Here is a 17169-nt window from a genome sequence, read left to right on the forward strand (position 1 = left end):
CTTATGGAACTAAAAAGAACAGTTGCAGTTTAAATAATAGAATTACCTGCCATAGCAATTTATATTATAGAAATATTATTATAATGTAAGCACTTTTAAGAACAGATGCAAGAAGAGACAGGAAGATAGCAGCATGGAATATTTGACACGTTAATATCAGATCTATGAGGAAGAGAGTAAAACTGTAGAATTATTTTCTTTTACATAAAATTATTCCTTCACATGTAGCATTTAAAAAATACAAAATAACTTCACACACATGAGTTTCACATTCAAGCAGCAAGTATTCCCAACCTCCTCCGTAATTATTATTTCTAAATAGACTTAGCAAATATTTCACTACTACCACATGGAATGAAAATGTGTACATAGTTCAGAGTGCGCCACCTGAAGGATTCTAAAGAAACAGTCGGGGTTTTACCGCTGCGGCTGCTTTTCAAGTCTTAAAAAAAATTAATAGTTTTTTGCCATCTCTTGTGATACCTAGGTTATTTAATCAGAGCAAACAGAAGAATATTTTTTCAAACCCAGAGACGTGTTTGTTTGACCAAACTGCATCACCTTTTATCCGCTTTCAAAGTAAATATAAAAGAGCAGGTTAAAAAAATCAACTCGTTTTCGAACGACACATGACTCGAGGACTAGAGTCTGACGTTCTTGTGTCAATATCAAGAATTATGCTTCTGTGGGAAAATTAAAATTAAATACGCATTAAAATCTGTTCGCTGAGTTTAAACAAGGTGTAAATCTAGCATCGCGCAGATTGAAAAAGTCTCCACTGCCTGTCTGGTCTAAAAACAGAAGCTCAGCAGGTCACTCCAGCATTACGTCATCCTCATTCGGGGGCGCAACGTCTTTGCGGGCCGTGATCGCCGTGTTGTATGGGAAATGTAGTTCTCAGACAGCCACGGCACCTATGAAATATCACTATGCTGACACTATTTCCCACAATGCCGCGCGGAGAAAACCCGCTGGTAGGCGGTGGCTTTTGCTTCTGTGTGGGGTTTGGTTAGGTTTCTGTAGCTCCCCTTGTAAACTAGCCGTCAACTAGCTTTAAACTAGTGATACACAGTTTATTTAATTACTCTTATATGTTGCAAGCAGTTTTTGCTAAGGAAAGGTGTTTGACTTAATCACAGAATGGAGAGACAGTTGCATTTGAATTTGTTAGCGTCCAGACCTCCGATGGCAGGAGGGTTACAGTCGGGATCTAAAATGAAAATGGGGTGAGTTTGTAGTTATAAGAAACGCACAAACATCAACATTTGCACATTAACCAACGAAGCTAGCTGAGGTACAAGGCGCGTTTACCGTGTGTGACTTCGTGTGTGTGTTAGCTAGCTTAGTTAGCTGTCTACCTTTTAAACACTAATGTCACGACTTTAGTCTATCTATCTATCTATCTATCTATCTATCTATCAGGCCTAAGAGTGTGTGTGTTCAGGACTGGGCAGTATGATGACGATATCGATTAATTGCAACAATACATTTTTATTTTTTAGATGTCATAATATATTTATTTTCTGTTTAGTTTTCTTTTATTTGGTGTTTATGTTTGTAAACATGAAAATGTAACACTGAATACCGCACATTTTTTGCTTGGGAATAAAACTAATATATTGCAATAAATCCCTCATGATATAATATTTTCAAACATTAGCCAATGAAAGTAAATTAAAAAAAAATCAGTCAGATTCATGTGCAGCAAATCTGTCATGTATTTGTGCTGCATTGTACCTTTTAGTTTCTTTTGCAGAACGGACTATTGTGACCACAGCCAAAGCTTTCTCTTTGTTTTTCTTTACATATTGGAATTTTGGAATTTATATAACTCAGACCATTCATAAAAATATTTTTTCATTTTTTGCCAAGTTAGGCAGCATTTAGGTGTCAAGAATCACTGACCCTCAAACTAACAGAACATTTAAAATACTTCCTTCTTTATCATCTTTTTATTTTAGGTGTATGTCAGTTAACCCTAGAGATTAGGGGGAAATTCTCTTCAATTCTTTTTTGCGGCGATTCACATATCGCCACGCTGACACCAAAATCTTTTTTTTTTTTTTTTTCAATTTTTAATAGAGATGAAGGTGGCACAATGGCTTAGTGGTTAGCACTGTCGCCTTGCACCTCCAGGGTCCAGGTTAGATTTATGGCCCAGCTTGGGTGCCAGCACTGTGTGCATGGAGTCACCTAGTGCTTGGTCTGTTTCCTCCAGGTACTCCATTTTTTTCCCACAATGACTGTGTGTGTGTATGTGTGTACGCCCTGCGATGGATTGACACCCTGTCCAGTGTGTACCCCACCTTGTGTAACTTTTCTGCCCTGGGTTTCCTGGGGTGAACCTCCAGCCTCAGATATAAATGATTCTTACAGAAGCTTTCAAGTGGCACAACAGAAACACATTTTATGGCATTACTTAATCAAAAATTCAGTGCATTAAAAGCCTCCAATCTGCCTTTTTGTCCAACTTTGTGAATTCAGCTAATTAGTCTCAAATCCACTCATTACACCCACTTGCACCCACTTGGTCTCAAAACACTGCGTGTGCAAATTAGTCCAAAATTGCGTGCATTAAAAGCCCCATGTGCACACATTAGCAACTGTCTGTACCCATGTATTTACTGTCAAGTTTTGTTTTGAAGACCATGAAGGAGTTTGAGGAGGTAAAACGTTGCGTTTTTTTTTATATATATATTTTTTTATAATCCTACAGGAGGTACACTGAAAAATTACAATACATATTTTCATCCTGTGTGGTAGGAGTGCATTATTTGCTAGTTTTGTTAAAAAATAACAATTATGACAAATGACAGAGATGCGTGCCGAGGTATCATAATAATATCATTTTGGAAGGTGAACGGCTCCTAAACTTCTATCTTACCTCCCATTTCTGTCTACAATAAAAAGGGGTGAACACAGTAAGAATTTGTACAACTTGGCTGGGTTCTGGTAAAAACTAGTAATTGTGTAGGATTGCCTCCAATGCAGCAGCTCTTTGCATTAAAAAAAAAATGCATTTGCCAAAAAAAAAAAAAAAACCTGATAAGAATCGGGTCAAAGCAAAACATAGTAATGGCACTGGCCAATTACAGGTGTAAATAACACCTTTTAGGTTCTTCATTGATTTACTGCAAGCATGGTGCAGATGAAAAAAAAAGCACTGCATGTGTCGCAGTGTTTATACCAACGTGCTGTGATTGGCTACTGATCTGATCAGGCATAGGAACAATTCAGTTCAATCTCATTGTGAGCATTGAGAACTTGACACGGATGTGGATAGAAAGTACAGGCAAAATAAAAGTCCTTAGCTCCTATGAGTTTCTTTAATTCCTTATGACACTTGTACTTTCTTCCTTGTTTAATCACTCAGGCCTGGAAGAAAGCGTGACTTCTCTCCGCTGCTGTGGAGTCAGTATTTTGAAACCATGGAAGATGTGGAAGTGGACAATGACACCAGCAAAGACATATCCTTTATTTAACTTTAGTGTGGTTTGTGGTATGTTATGTGATGTGATATAAAGTCTCACTGGAGCACATCCTATCAGTCTTTGAGTCATAAAAGGAATGAAAATAAAACATTAAATATATAAATAAATAGGCCACATGTTAAAATAAGTAAGCATGGGAGATGTGATTGCAATAGATTAGTAGATATTTTTCATTATTTTGTCATCATGATGCACATTTCAGAGGTATTTTATGGATATTGTCATTTATCTAAACAAAACATACATAATACAGTCTTATGCAAAAGTTTGGGCACCCCCTGATAAATAACAGATTTTGGTGATTTATTTCATTGAAGTACAAGCAAGAACCGAAAGACTTTTATCTGGATATAAAAAAGCAAGCTGTGATCTCTGCCAGAGGAGGTGTTACTAAGTACTGATTAGTGTGGGGTGCCCAAACTTTTGCACATGGCCATAATAATGTTTTTATTTTTGTTCAATTTATGGCATAAAAAGTAACTATGCATCACTGTTTGCTGAAAATATTGTGCATTTTTTAATTTTTAAGAGAGACTGTGTTAACATCTTTTCAATTAAAAAAAAATATATATTTGTGTCTTTCAAATAAATCAGAGTTTAATTTTGTGAAGAAATCTAAGTTAAATTTAACAAAGTTAAGAAAGACAGAAGTTCTCTGTATGATTTCTTAAATGATGCCATCGAATTAGGCTGTCTTGTCTTGACATTGTCACTCTTGGCATTCCAGACCTAAGGCTATCAGCAGTGTAAACAGTATGTGTAAACGTAAAAACTTTAAACTGACGATATTTGCTTGTGTTCCCCCAAATTGAAGCATTCTGATGGCCCTCGTTCTGCTAGCACTGTCTATACGGGGCATGATGGTGAAAGACAAAAATCCACTGGATTAAAATACATTTATATAATAAAACAGTTAAATCACCTGGAACTTAAGTAATAAATATTCCCAAAGTCACATGGCCTTTTTTTATTAATGTGATTGATGATCAAGAAGCAGACACTGCATTTTTAATTACATTTTTTCATTTTTACTAAACATGTCTGTGAGCACTTATGGATGAAAAACTAACAGACCTGATATACAGTCTAGGCTAATGATTAGTTATAAGCATTATGCTTTGCTGCCCACTTTGGCCTGCTCACCCTTCCCTGACTCCGTTGCACACATTCAGGATCTACAGCAGTGGTTCTCAGGGTCCGGTTCTGCTTCTGCTTCATGGAGGAGGCCACTCTGCTCTCTCCTGGGCTGTCTTCACTGTACGTGCTCCCAGCGTTTAATAAACCTTCTATCCATATTCTATCATTGAAATAATCTTGTAAATTAGTGACTCATTTATAACATTAATGTGCATGAGCGTTAGTGGGCATGCAAAATGAAGGTTAACTCTAAATTTGTTGCTTATTGGCTTTTTCAGGGTGTGATAAGTAGCAGAATTAAGTGCAGGGTTGTAGCTATGGATCTCAGGGCACATGGTGAGTAATGATTATGAACAATACACATTTCCTTCACTTTATTTCTCCTCTTATGCAGACTGCCTGAGAACTGTATAAAGTTTTCCATTATTCTTTTCACATGCCCTGTTTTGACTTTGTAGGAGACACAAAAGTGAAAAACCCAGAAGACCTGTCAGCTGAAACAATGGCCAAGTGAGTCCTTAGACTATTTCTAGAAATGGGCAAGTATTAAGGGTCCTTGTGTTTTTGAACTAATATACAAGCTGTGTCATCATACAGGGATGTTGGGAAAGTTGTGGAAGCCCTTTATGGTGAAAACCCACCCCCGGTAATGATGATTGGTCACAGCATGGGCGGAGCAATAGCAGTCCACACTGCTGCAGCCAATCACGTGCCATCATTGCTAGGCCTGTGTGTGATTGATGTAGTGGAAGGTAGATTTTTTTTTTTCCTTTTATTTCCTCCCTCGTTACCGATAGGGAATGATTTAGTTACTTGAAAGATATTGGTCAACACGTAGTACTGCATTTCATTTGATATGTGCACTCCTTTCATTGTGTAACCCCCCCGATCATCCTGTGTAGGTACAGCGATGGATGCCTTAAACAGTATGCAGAATTTTTTAAGGAGTCGACCAAAAACTTTCAAGTCAGTGGAGAATGCTATTGAATGGAGGTAAGCTACGATACAGGTTTTAAATTTATAAAAAAGAAAAATCTGTTTGTCTAAACATATTCTATATAGAGAGGAAACCTGCATTGTATTATTTTTAAAAAGGGACATACTATATAGGAATGTCATCCTGAACTATGCTCTTGTGTATTCTTTCCCCTGAAATGTATGTGGAAAAAGTTCTTGATAAGGTCTAGAATGACAAGGTCCTGACATTTCTGGTCACTGTGTTCTGATTAGCCAGGAAAATACGCTTTCTTAAAGGGGCATTTTGGCACTAGAGATGAAACGAATTGGCACTAGAGTTGAGAAACCTGGACTCATCAACGGATTCCCTCTGAATCACTCGTTGAACAGATCAGAGTCTCATGAGTCTTTTGAGTCAGTAAAGATTCTGACTGCGTTTCCTATGGTCTTCCACTACAGCGTTTGGTGGTAAAGCTGGACCGAGCTAGAGTTTTTATGCATATAATACAGACGTGCTGTATCTTTTAAGCTAAAGCATCACACACATTATATTCCCTTTTTGGTAGGGTTGTGTGTGGGGATGGCTGGTGTACAAATGCCCGAGCCATTAAATTTATTATTTTTTTTCATCCCAGTTTTACATAATGCACATTAGCATCACACCAACATGTAACAAATGTGTTTGGTGTTAATAAAAGCAGATTATAGAGCACTACGTCCAATCACACAATCTCTGAAAAGTAAAGCTGCTGTAGTTTATGTCATTGTGATATGGATTCTGCCTGTTTTTGCCAGGTCCTTCCACTAGAGGGAGACTGAATCAACTGAATCCTTGGACTCACTGAGTCCTTAGGATGTGGCTGGTTGACTTTGCACTACAAGTTTGACAGATCCGCTGAATCTTACAGTTCAGATGAATAACGTGAATCAGTACCAGTAATTTGGAGTCTTTTATGTTTCTAACCGTGGAGGGAGATTTCTAAACTAGTCAGTCAGCTACAGGTTTCTATAGTTACTAGCAACTTACAACTACTTAGAACAACTGAATGGTGTAAGTTTCAGTTTGTATTTTTTTGTTGTAAGAAACAAGATAACTTTTAAATTAACTGATCCAAGTAAATGAAGAAAAGGATTCGTGAATCCCGAATCATATAAAGGATCCCACTAAGTTCATGTAAATGAATGTACCTGTTATAAGTGGGTTTATTTAGGGTTTCTGATTGCTCCTGAGGTGTTTTGTTCTGTCTCCAAGCCAGAGCTGACTGGCTGCTGTCATTATAGATGTGAAAAACATTGAAACTAGCTGTTTTGCAATTTGTTTAATTTTGATTATATGTCACGGCAGGATTTGCTCACTAATTATACTGTATACTGTATATTTTTGTAAGTGTGAAGAGCGGTCAGATCAGGAATATCGAGTCTGCACGTGTGTCTATGGTTGGACAAGTAAAAAAGTAAGTTCTTTATTCATTTATTTTCCGTACTGTTAGGAACTTCTGAAACACATGTGTGCAGTGTAAAATTAGTTTGTGATTTTAGATGTGATGAGCCTTTGAGCAGTCCTGGTGTTTCTAAGAGCATCAGTGAAGGGATCATTGAGGAAGAGGAAGAAGAGGAGGAAGATGGCGAGTCTAACCAAAAACGGAAGAAAGAAGACGACCAAGAGGTAGCAGCCAATGATTATTGAAGTCATGCAGTATACTGATGAACAGCAAATAAATACTTAAAAAGTTACAGTTCCAACTTTGATGCCCTTTAGGCTACACTGCTAAAAATGAGAGATAAATGTGTGCATTAAACTGTGTTATACTCAATAGCGGCCGGTCAGTGAGGGGCGCAGGGGCGCCGTCCCCTTTAAGGTAGACAGAGAAGAATGCTACTTTAAAATTTAATTATTTAACATGATTATTTATTTTAATAATAAAATAAAGTCATTTAGTCACAATATTTCGGTGTAGTTTAGAATATAATTCATTTAAAATAAAATAAAAATCTAAACTGTATTACGTTCATTTGTGTTCATGTACGCGGGGAGCCGGACAAACAAGTATCTATGTAGGCACGTGAATTTTTGAAAAGCATGTGATTTGAGGCTGAGATTTGGATTTTTTTCAAATCATTCTTGGGGCGCAGCACCGTGTGCCCCGAAACCTCCCACTTTTGTTCTTAGCGAATCAATATTGTTTTTGAATATTTGGGCTCGTGAGATTTGACCAACAAGTCTTATTAACGGTCAGCAGATTGTTAGTTAATGTACTGAATTGTGATTGGCGTGGAAGCCAGCTGAATATAAGAGGAAATTCTGTCGCAGAGCGATCAGATGAAGAAAGAAAAAAAGTTAAAGAGCATGGATCAGATCGACCTGATCTTCTAAATAAGCAGCAGTCAGGTGATCATGCCCGAGCTTACACTCTGTGCTTTTCCAGCACTTATTATGACAAGCGAAGCTGGCTGACTGGATGCAATGTGAGTTATGCCTTTATTTTGTACTCGTAGTAATGATGCTTAATCACCTGATAAATGGCTATTTACAGGCGATTATTAAAATCCCATCCCCCCCCCCCCCCCCCCCAAAAAAAAAAAAAAAAAGTTTTTTTTTTGCACCAGTTGCCACTGGTTAAACCGTTAGGATGTAGTAATTGTAGAAGTGAGAATTCTGTGTGTAGAAGAGCCCTGCCTCTCTCTTATGTCAAAGTGAACGTCAATGTTGTGCAAGAGAAAAAAAAAAACCCAACAAGGGACAAGAAAAGCGACTAGGGCAAGTTTAATGTCAGCAAATTTAAGTCAGTTTACTTAAATTTTAGTTAGTATTTAAACAGTAAGTTTAAATTTGTATGCTTGCTTCTTGCAGTTATAAATAGTGTTCAGCTTAGAAAAGAACAATGAAACTCATTTTCCAGGAGATGTCCAGACAGAAAATGGGTGTAATGGTACTCCTTATTGGGGTGCTTAATATAAAACTAAGCTGATTATGTAGTATCTGTTATGATTTAATTACATCTCTAGACTATAGAAAGATGAAAAGCAGTGGATGAACATTGATTATTGATTAAAGATTAAATTAAAAATGTTGATTAACTTGGCATATGTTTCACTATGGATGCACATCTTTCAGTACAATTTGACCGTTTTGTAACACTATCATCTTTCCATTGGATACATTTTCTGACATGGATGTCTTAAAAATAAATGAGAAGCTGCACAATAGATTCATTAGTATTAAAATAACTGTTGCCAGCTGAAATATATCAATCACTGCTGTAATTATCCAACAAAATGGCTACTTAGCTACTGGCTTAGTTAAATGTAAACTGTGACTTTTTTATGTTAGTATATGTATGTACTGTTGTTCAACTAGAAGAGGGCAAACTCTTCTTGCAGCTAACTGCTTTGCCTCTAGGTGGTGCCAACAGCTTAGTAAAAAAAACACATGTACACTGTTCACCATATAGCGGATCCTTTTAACCGTTGGACATTCTTGTACAGATGTACCTCACAAGCATGTTAATGGAAAGGGTTCAGTGTGCCATCATGTAAATAATTGTGAATTTGATCCTTAGGTGAAGAAAGAGAGTCTCTACACCTGGCGCATTGAGCTGTCTAAGACTGAGAAGTATTGGGAGGGCTGGTTCAGAGGCCTGTCTTCTCTCTTCCTCACATGTCCTGTGCCAAAGCTATTGCTACTGGCTGGTAGGCAGACCAAAAGCCACTAATCTCACTCTAGATTTATCTTGATGCTAGAAAAAGGCATTAATAAAAGATAAGAAAAACTAGTTTTGAACTTACTTAATGAAGCGCATTGAGCACAATGATATAAAATGTAAATGTTGTTGATTGTAGGATTGTTACTTTGAACTGCATTCATTTACATAAGCTTAATTTAAAAAATATGCTATAATATAGTATACTAGTTCCTGACTGCACAGCGAGTGACTGTCATATGTAACTTAAGACATAATTCGTTGAATGCTGTAATGTCTTATTACTACTTGTTATAAAATTGAGTTTGTTTATCATGTTGTCTGCTGCCGATGCTTTTGATTCATGACCCTCAACAGGAAATACATAAATGGCTACTACTTGTGGAGGTTTTACAAGTTGTAAATTATGCAATTAAAAAAATCCCTGTGAATGTATACACTTCCTCTAGGCATTGACCGACTGGATAAAGACCTTACCATAGGACAGATGCAGGGTAAGTCTTTGGAAAATAAACGTATATGAGCTGTGATATGAACTTAATTTAGATTCCTTTCCTTTAGATCTGTATATTTAAATCATGTGCCTATTATGTTTTTTTTTTTTCCCCAGGAAAGTTCCAGATGCAGGTTCTTCCACAGTGTGGTCATGCTGTTCATGAGGATGCACCTGAAAAAGTATGTCATTTATCCCTCTGGTCACATTGAGTTTTAATATATATAAATGTAAATTTACATAGATTTACTCAGCACTGACACTGCACAAACAATATAAACATTGAATGGTCATCTACGTTAGTTGGGTCAGTTTTTCTGTCCATTTTTAGCACATGGATTTAATGAAAAGTTTGTGAAACTGAAATTGTGGGAATGTGGAAGGTTGCTTTCACACTAGGGACACAGGCGTGGATTAGAGTAGACTTAACCTTAAAGTGCAGTATGTCTAGACTTTTTTTTAATAGTGTGAACTTTTTTTTGGGCATGGATCAGCGTACTGTGCTAGAATTAGTGCTGTCAATCGATAAAAAAAAATTAACTAATTAATCGCACAATTTTTTGCAATTAATCGCGATTAATCACAATTAAAAGACTGAAACTTTTTGGATATGTAAATGTAAATAATTAATGTAAACTCAAGACAATTAAACTATTTAAATTCAAATATGATTGTTTATTGGAATTTTTGTTTAACTTGTAACACAGATTTTCTCATGTAAACAACATACCTGCAATAAACCATCAATATTCTCCAAATTAACTGTTGGCTTGAAAGCCATATTTATTACAGAAATAAAAACACAGGTATGTGCCATTTGTGTCATTTGAATTTCAAAACAATCAATGCAATTTACATTGGCGAGGCCCTGTAGAGATTGTTTCGGTGGGGTGTTTTGCTTTTAAGTGATATGTCAAAGACGAATCTTCTCTGGTATTTAAATTCGGCTTTGCAAAATGTACAGATTACTTTTGTTTTATCCACAGAACCATCCGGCAGAGTTTTATACTGAAACTTTCCGTCTAAAAGTCCTTCCTTGGTCTTATCCATACTTCTTTGCACGTTGAACACACGTCGGCCACAACAGGAAATAAAAAAAACTGCAACCACGTTAATTGCGTTAATTTTTTTTAATGCGTTAAATATTTCAAATTAATCGCATGCGTTAACGCACTAATTTTGACAGCACTAGCTAGAATCCATCTGTAAAGGTGGTCTCGACCATGGTACAGTGTACTTCAGCTTGGTTAGAATTAGATATGAAAGCTAAATATTGAAGTCAATCGCTGTTTTGAAAGTGATGTTAACAATGTTGTAAGTAATTTGTGTACGCTGTAAAAATGTGTAGTGAGTGTAGAGAGTGTAAATGTGTAAGAGTTTTTAGCTATGGACCAATATTATAACTGTGAAAGTTGGCCAAAAGAGATCGTAAGAGTAACCAGGCATAGGACAAAGCAATCATACCTATGGTCAAAGCACCCTAAATCTGGTAAAAAAATTTTGGTTAGTCTTAAGAAAACATGAGTACACAACTTTAATAAAGTTGAATCCCATTTTGAATCATTTCAAAGTCATCAAGTCTTTTGTTTATATTTGATTACCAACAGGTAGCTGATGCTTTAGCAACCTTTATGGTGCGGCACAAGTTCACTGAATTCAAGGAAGACTTCCCCTGGTAAGTGATGATGGCAAGGTGTGGGTTACCAATGTTGGAATTTATGACTACTGTACACCTTTTAGTCACATAGTAGTTTTCTTCCACTTTCATGGGTGCTGTCACAATTCCACCTGCAGTTAGTGTTGAGCAAATAACATTCTGTAAACTCCGCATATAAATGCTTTTTTTATTGTATTAATCGTAAAGTGTAGTTTTAATATCATATGTATCTCAGAAATGGCTGGTATACCATTCAAAGTAATTAATTGATGTAAATGGCAAGAAAATAATTCAGTAACCATCATTTCTGTACCTTTACAGGATTACATGATTAAATAATGCCATTAAAACAAATAATGCCATGATGGATGGCCTTTTTTCAGAAAAAAAAAAAAAAAGTTTGGAAACACTTTTAAGCTTAATACAGTTTGATTTCAATTAGTGTAGTAATTTGTTTATCTAAGTGGGGTTGTTTTTTTCCTTTGTATTTGTGCTGTAGACAATGTACAGTGTCTTCTAGCCTTCATCCGTCAGCTTAGTGCAATGAAAGTGACGAAATCCATCCTCCTCGTCTATGTCGCTCTTCATCGGAAACTAGAGTACTACCACCAACATGCAACTATCACTGCTGCAAATCCTTCTTAGCACTTCACTTATTATTATTTTTTGTCATTCTTATGTAATTAGGTATAATTGCTTTTGTTAAGCTGACCATAACTGTGTTGGCAGGATTTGTAGATCTTGCACCTGTATGGTAAGATCACTGAAGATTGCAGAGTTTATTTATTCTAATTTTTGTTTATAAGTAATTCCTTCATTTGCATTTCATCCAATGCCTTGCTTGTTTGTTGTTAAGATTAGTATGACTGCTTCATGTGTTCTATGTATTATTCATTGTCAATTTTCAAGATGGAAAAATAAAAAAAAGATGTTTGAACAAACTTGTCTGTTCTGTGAAATTGCAGGAACAACTATATTTGTAAATAAAAGGTAAAATGTATTTCAGGCTGGATAATTTATTGGCATTTACAGTATCAACATGTACATGTGCATGTTAAGAAAATCACCCTACTAACACTTTCAAAACATTGGGGAATTTTTCATTTAGGATGTCCTATGAAAACATTAACGTGCAACCTTAGCAAGTGATTGATATAATTTAAAACAATAAGAACTTGATAATTTGATTTATTCTCAATTTTATATTTAATCCTCAGAGATGGGCCATGCGTAAAATATTACAGTAAAACCTTGCAAGGTCTGTGTTTTGCAAGACAAGCAAAAAAGTTTTTAAATTAATTTTTACTTCTCTCTCTCTCCCATGCTCTGTCTCAGTATGCGTTCCTTACTTGTATAGTGATTAGCGAAAGCCGTCTACACCATATCCTCCCCCTCTCCACACCAGCCACAATACTTTTTAATAACACTTTTCAATAATTTGATTTATTTTTAACTTTGTATTTTGTATTAATCATTTTATATAAATATTTTGGGGTTATAGAATCATCTGTGTTTCCATTATTTTTTTAAGGGAAATTTTGCTTTGATAGGCAAATGTTTTGGATTACAAGCTAGTTTTTAATTATAAAATTAATTATGCTTGCAATCCAAGGTTTAACTGTAATTGAGTAAAAGCAAAAGTCCTGCATTTACAACTGACTTGATAAAGGTACTGTTGCTTGTCTTATCTCTCAGTAACCTTTAAGCCAAAGTAAGTCTCTCTTTCTCTTGTGCGGTGCTTCCTGATTGTAGATGTGATGTTTTGTCTCTGTCTACAACCATTTCCACTTTTGATTTTAAACAACTGCTACATGATTAAGAAATTTCTCGGAAGAAAAGCAAATCATGCATTTATGCATAGTAGTCAGTGGGTAGTGATATTGTTGCTTCGAATACCACACACCCCTCTGGTTATGTAATGCACCACCATACAGAAATGTAGTGAAGTAGAAAGTGGGGTAAAAATTAAGTAAAAAAAAAAATTATCCTAAACTAAGTAAAGAACAGATATGTGAAAACAGTACTTAAGTACAGTGATTAAGTAAATATACTTAGTTACCTTCCACCTTTGTTAATCCATAAACCTAGTGTTTATCTGATATAAATTATGAGTCGGTAATTGTATTACAACCTGGAATATGTTGTAGTCAGTAGTGGATATAAAATATATAAATGTAACATTGCTGTACTAAAAGAATTATTTTTGTATTTTATTATATTTTGTAGAATTACTTTATTGCATTTCAAAGCAAAATTTTATACTTTCTACTCCACTATATTCATCATGTGTTGTAAATTCCAACTTATGAAAGAGGAAAAAAATAGGTACAGCAACCAAGCCTTCATTTTGGCCGACTTGTTTTGACCTGTTAGTTAAACATTAGATGCATTTACCAAGTGATCACAGAATGTTACTAATACAAGATTAGCACAAGAGCCTGACAAAAAAAAAGCCTTAAACCTTAACTTCAACACAAATGCAAAAATGGGCTTTTTCTGTTTGCACAAGTCATTCATTTTTAAAGTGCTTTTCTGCCTTCCTCATTCCCACATAATGTCTTCTTTCATGAATTCTTCCTTGTAAGGTTTTCTAATGTTGTAAGACATTGTAATCTAATTAGAAGATTCCTGTGCCCTGAGAACACACTCCTCACTGTGCTTCCTTATGCCTTATGTGGTAACACCTTCTATATCCTGTATCCAGATGAATATACATCCAAATGGCTCTTGTCTGCTATGACCCTTTTTTGTTTAATCAGGAGAATGCAAATGTGTTTTCTCTCTCCTGTCTGTCTCCGGGTCTCTCTATGACTGACATGTTGACTGGTTCTTTTGATGTTCGGGACATAGCGCCGTTTAAATCTTTGCTCTTTCTGCTGAAATTAAACACAGATCTTAAGACATCATGCGGCCTGCAGCTGTGTGTGTGTGTGTGTGTGTGTGTTTGTCTCTCCCAGTCGATTGGGCCCGGACCGGTAAGTGTATCGAAATGCGGCAGACACAACAAGCTAAAACTCGTCTTCTCTTAGCCTAAAACTTAGCTTGGACACACTTCTTCTTCATTTAAACCTAACGTTCCTCTAATCAGAGCAAAGATGTAGAGGTAATGTTTTTTGTCCTAGTGGTCAGTTTCTTTTCTGGCATCTTATGTTTGCATGCAGAAGCAAAATATTTAATTATGTTTAAATGTAAGAAATTACCATGATTATGCTTTGTGAATGGCTAATTAGCAGAGGTGGTAAGAGTAATAAAATCAAGTAAAAGTACTGTTACTTTAGTGAACTTTTACTGAAGTACAAGTAAAGTTACCCTTATAAAAATCTACTTAAAAGTAGAAGTAAAAGTAAAAAGTAGCTCATTAAAAATTTACTCAAAGTAAAAGTTACTGAGTTACTTTTTTTTTTTTTTTTTTTTAACAGTGGGTGTGGAATGGGGGATGGAACACCCTGGCATAATAAATCTGTCCCCTTTGTTGTGCTTGAAATTTAAAGTGGTCGCTTAAAGGTGGTTTGCTTAATGAGAATTTAAAGGCATTTTACTTTCAGCTGTGTCTGCATTACTGGCATCTGCTTTGTCTGTCTCCATCATTCTTGTGAATTTAGCGCGTTTGTTCTCCATCAATCAATCAGTGCAGTGGTTTCCGGGGTGCAATTTTTTCCCTCCCCGTTGTTTTATTTGTATTATTTTTTTCATTTTCATTATTTTTTTATTTAGTCAGTAGTGAATATGATTTAAAATGTAGTGAAGTACAATACTTTAAACAAAACATACTTAAGTAAAAGTAAAATTACAGATTTTAAAAACTACTTTAAAATGTAAAAGTACACAAAAAATACATATTTACAGTAATGCGAGTAAATGCAATTCATTACTTTCCACCTCTAAGTAGTTAGCCAGGTATTTGCTAGCTCTTTAGCAACCAAAAGCAGACAAAAGCAAGGCAAGCTGAAACTAATCGATTTAAGTTTTATGTTCCATTTTCATTAGCTAGCTAGCTGTTTCACTTTAGTTTGTAGTGTTAAAAGATCTTATCAGCTAAATTATTATTTTTTTTATTATTCTTTTTGTCATATTCTCAGATGCTGATCATTAACACGTGTCAACACGTGTATTTGGATAAATGAAATGAATGTTGACTAGATTTGCATGCAGTTGATGATACTAAAACAGTGGGCAGGTGGGGTATAGTTTTACCTTAACCAACTGAGATGCTATGCTACCCTATGCCACACAATCAAACAAACCTTAGGTACATTTATTGCACTCCAAGCACATGAAACACTAATTTGTATTCATTAAAGAAAGATTATTTGGTTAAAAATGTTTGGGATTTTTCATTGTTTCTAGAGAAGGCATGGTGGCCAATGTGCAGAGATGTTAAGTTTTCTTAAAAGCAAAAAGCTTTGTTAAAAGCAAAGTCCCTCTTAAATCTGTTTTTGTTTTCCACCTACCTAGATCTCCCTCATTATTCACCTGCATGTTACGTGCTCTTCATAATGCTAATTGAGATCAGATTAATTTAACAATATATTAACAGATCTGTGTGCCCAAAGTGATATTAAAGCCTTCTCAAATAGTGAGTGGTTTAAGAAAAACTAGTCTAATTACATAACACACAATAAAGCACAGTTCTTTTGCATTTGATACTTGAGGACATTTTGGGGAAAAAAGTAGGCTATTATTGTACCTAGGATATCTCTTATATAAGTACAGGATTTGTGCATTTCATTCACACCTTGAGGTGTTGAGGTATAACGCTCTATTAGCTATACAAACTTGAAAAGCCAGTTATTAGGATTTTAAACAAACTAGATTTTTTCTGTGTAAACTTATGGATAATACTGGATATTCTGATATTAGAAAGCACTAGTGATGAGAAGAATATAGATTTTTTTTTTTGAGGATGTTATAGATAACTCATTATACCCCTATCTCACATATGTGGTTTCGCGTGGTGGCGGTAAGTACGGTTCATCATGATTTACCGCGTGTTTTTCATCTTTCCACCTGAAAAATTAAACCTATTAAAAAAATTAAACATTTAATTTATTTGGCGTTTCTCGCGGATGTTGCAGAACTTTGCGGAATGTCAGCGGGCAATCGCGGCAGCTCACGGTGCCTAACACCACATTTCACCGTGAGTCAAACCGCATAGGTGTGTACCAGAGCAGAATAAATGACTTAAAACACAGTTGCAAAGTCTTCAACATGTTTTACCCTTATCTTTTAAGCCTGTTGAAAGTGCTCTGGTCTCACTGGTGTACAATCAATATGTTTTGAAAGAAAAATTAACCTTTATTTATTTATTTATAGAAATTTATATCTTTATAATGCCTGAAATTGAGTGTTAAAGGAAAACAGGCTTTAAATTAAAGTAAATAAACAGCTAAAACACATATGTAGAGTCATATATATAGTTCTACTAGATCTTGATGTATTTTCAGGCAGATTTTTTTTAAACGTTGAATCAGCAACAGGATCATGGGCATCTAAGGCCATGTCCACACATAGCTGGATATAAAAAAAATCTATCATGTGGACAAAGATATTTTTTAACATGTAAGTCATGTGGACAGAATAAAAAACAACAACAGATTTTTCTACTGTTTTTTTTTTAATATTTATTCTGTCCACATGACTTACATGTTAAAAAATATCTTTGTCCACATGAAAACACAAAACGCTTTGTTAAGTGCAGTCAGGGGCATGCCTTATTAACAGGGGGCCAATCAG

The 17169-nt window shown here is 35.5% G+C and overlaps 1 protein-coding gene across 1 annotated transcript; it reads left to right on the forward strand.

The window, feature by feature from the left end:
• Window positions 1-987: 987 nt before the first annotated feature.
• Window positions 988-12383, forward strand: ppme1 (protein phosphatase methylesterase 1). The gene is made up of 14 exons (XM_053479074.1): window positions 988-1226; window positions 3374-3465; window positions 4654-4748; window positions 4907-4964; window positions 5087-5138; window positions 5226-5380; window positions 5531-5621; window positions 6974-7039; window positions 7125-7251; window positions 9146-9275; window positions 9736-9780; window positions 9897-9961; window positions 11387-11454; window positions 11936-12383. Coding segments are annotated over exons 1-14 (1131 nt in total). The 5' UTR covers window positions 988-1140; the 3' UTR covers window positions 11937-12383.
• Window positions 12384-17169: the final 4786 nt, after the last annotated feature.

This window comes from Clarias gariepinus, chromosome 19 (genome assembly GCF_024256425.1).
Source record: "Clarias gariepinus isolate MV-2021 ecotype Netherlands chromosome 19, CGAR_prim_01v2, whole genome shotgun sequence".
Classification (NCBI taxonomy): domain Eukaryota; kingdom Metazoa; phylum Chordata; class Actinopteri; order Siluriformes; family Clariidae; genus Clarias; species Clarias gariepinus.

Bases quoted from the DNA above. Each gene is read 5' to 3' on its own strand.
- ppme1 (XM_053479074.1), top strand. From the start codon at position 1,141: ATGGAGAGACAGTTGCATTTGAATTTGTTAGCGTCCAGACCTCCGATG. The intron at 5,622-6,973 runs GTAAGCTACGAT...TATTTTTGTAAG, and splicing joins GAGAATGCTATTGAATGGAG to TGTGAAGAGCGGTCAGATCA. The intron at 7,040-7,124 runs GTAAGTTCTTTA...TTGTGATTTTAG, and splicing joins ATGGTTGGACAAGTAAAAAA to ATGTGATGAGCCTTTGAGCA.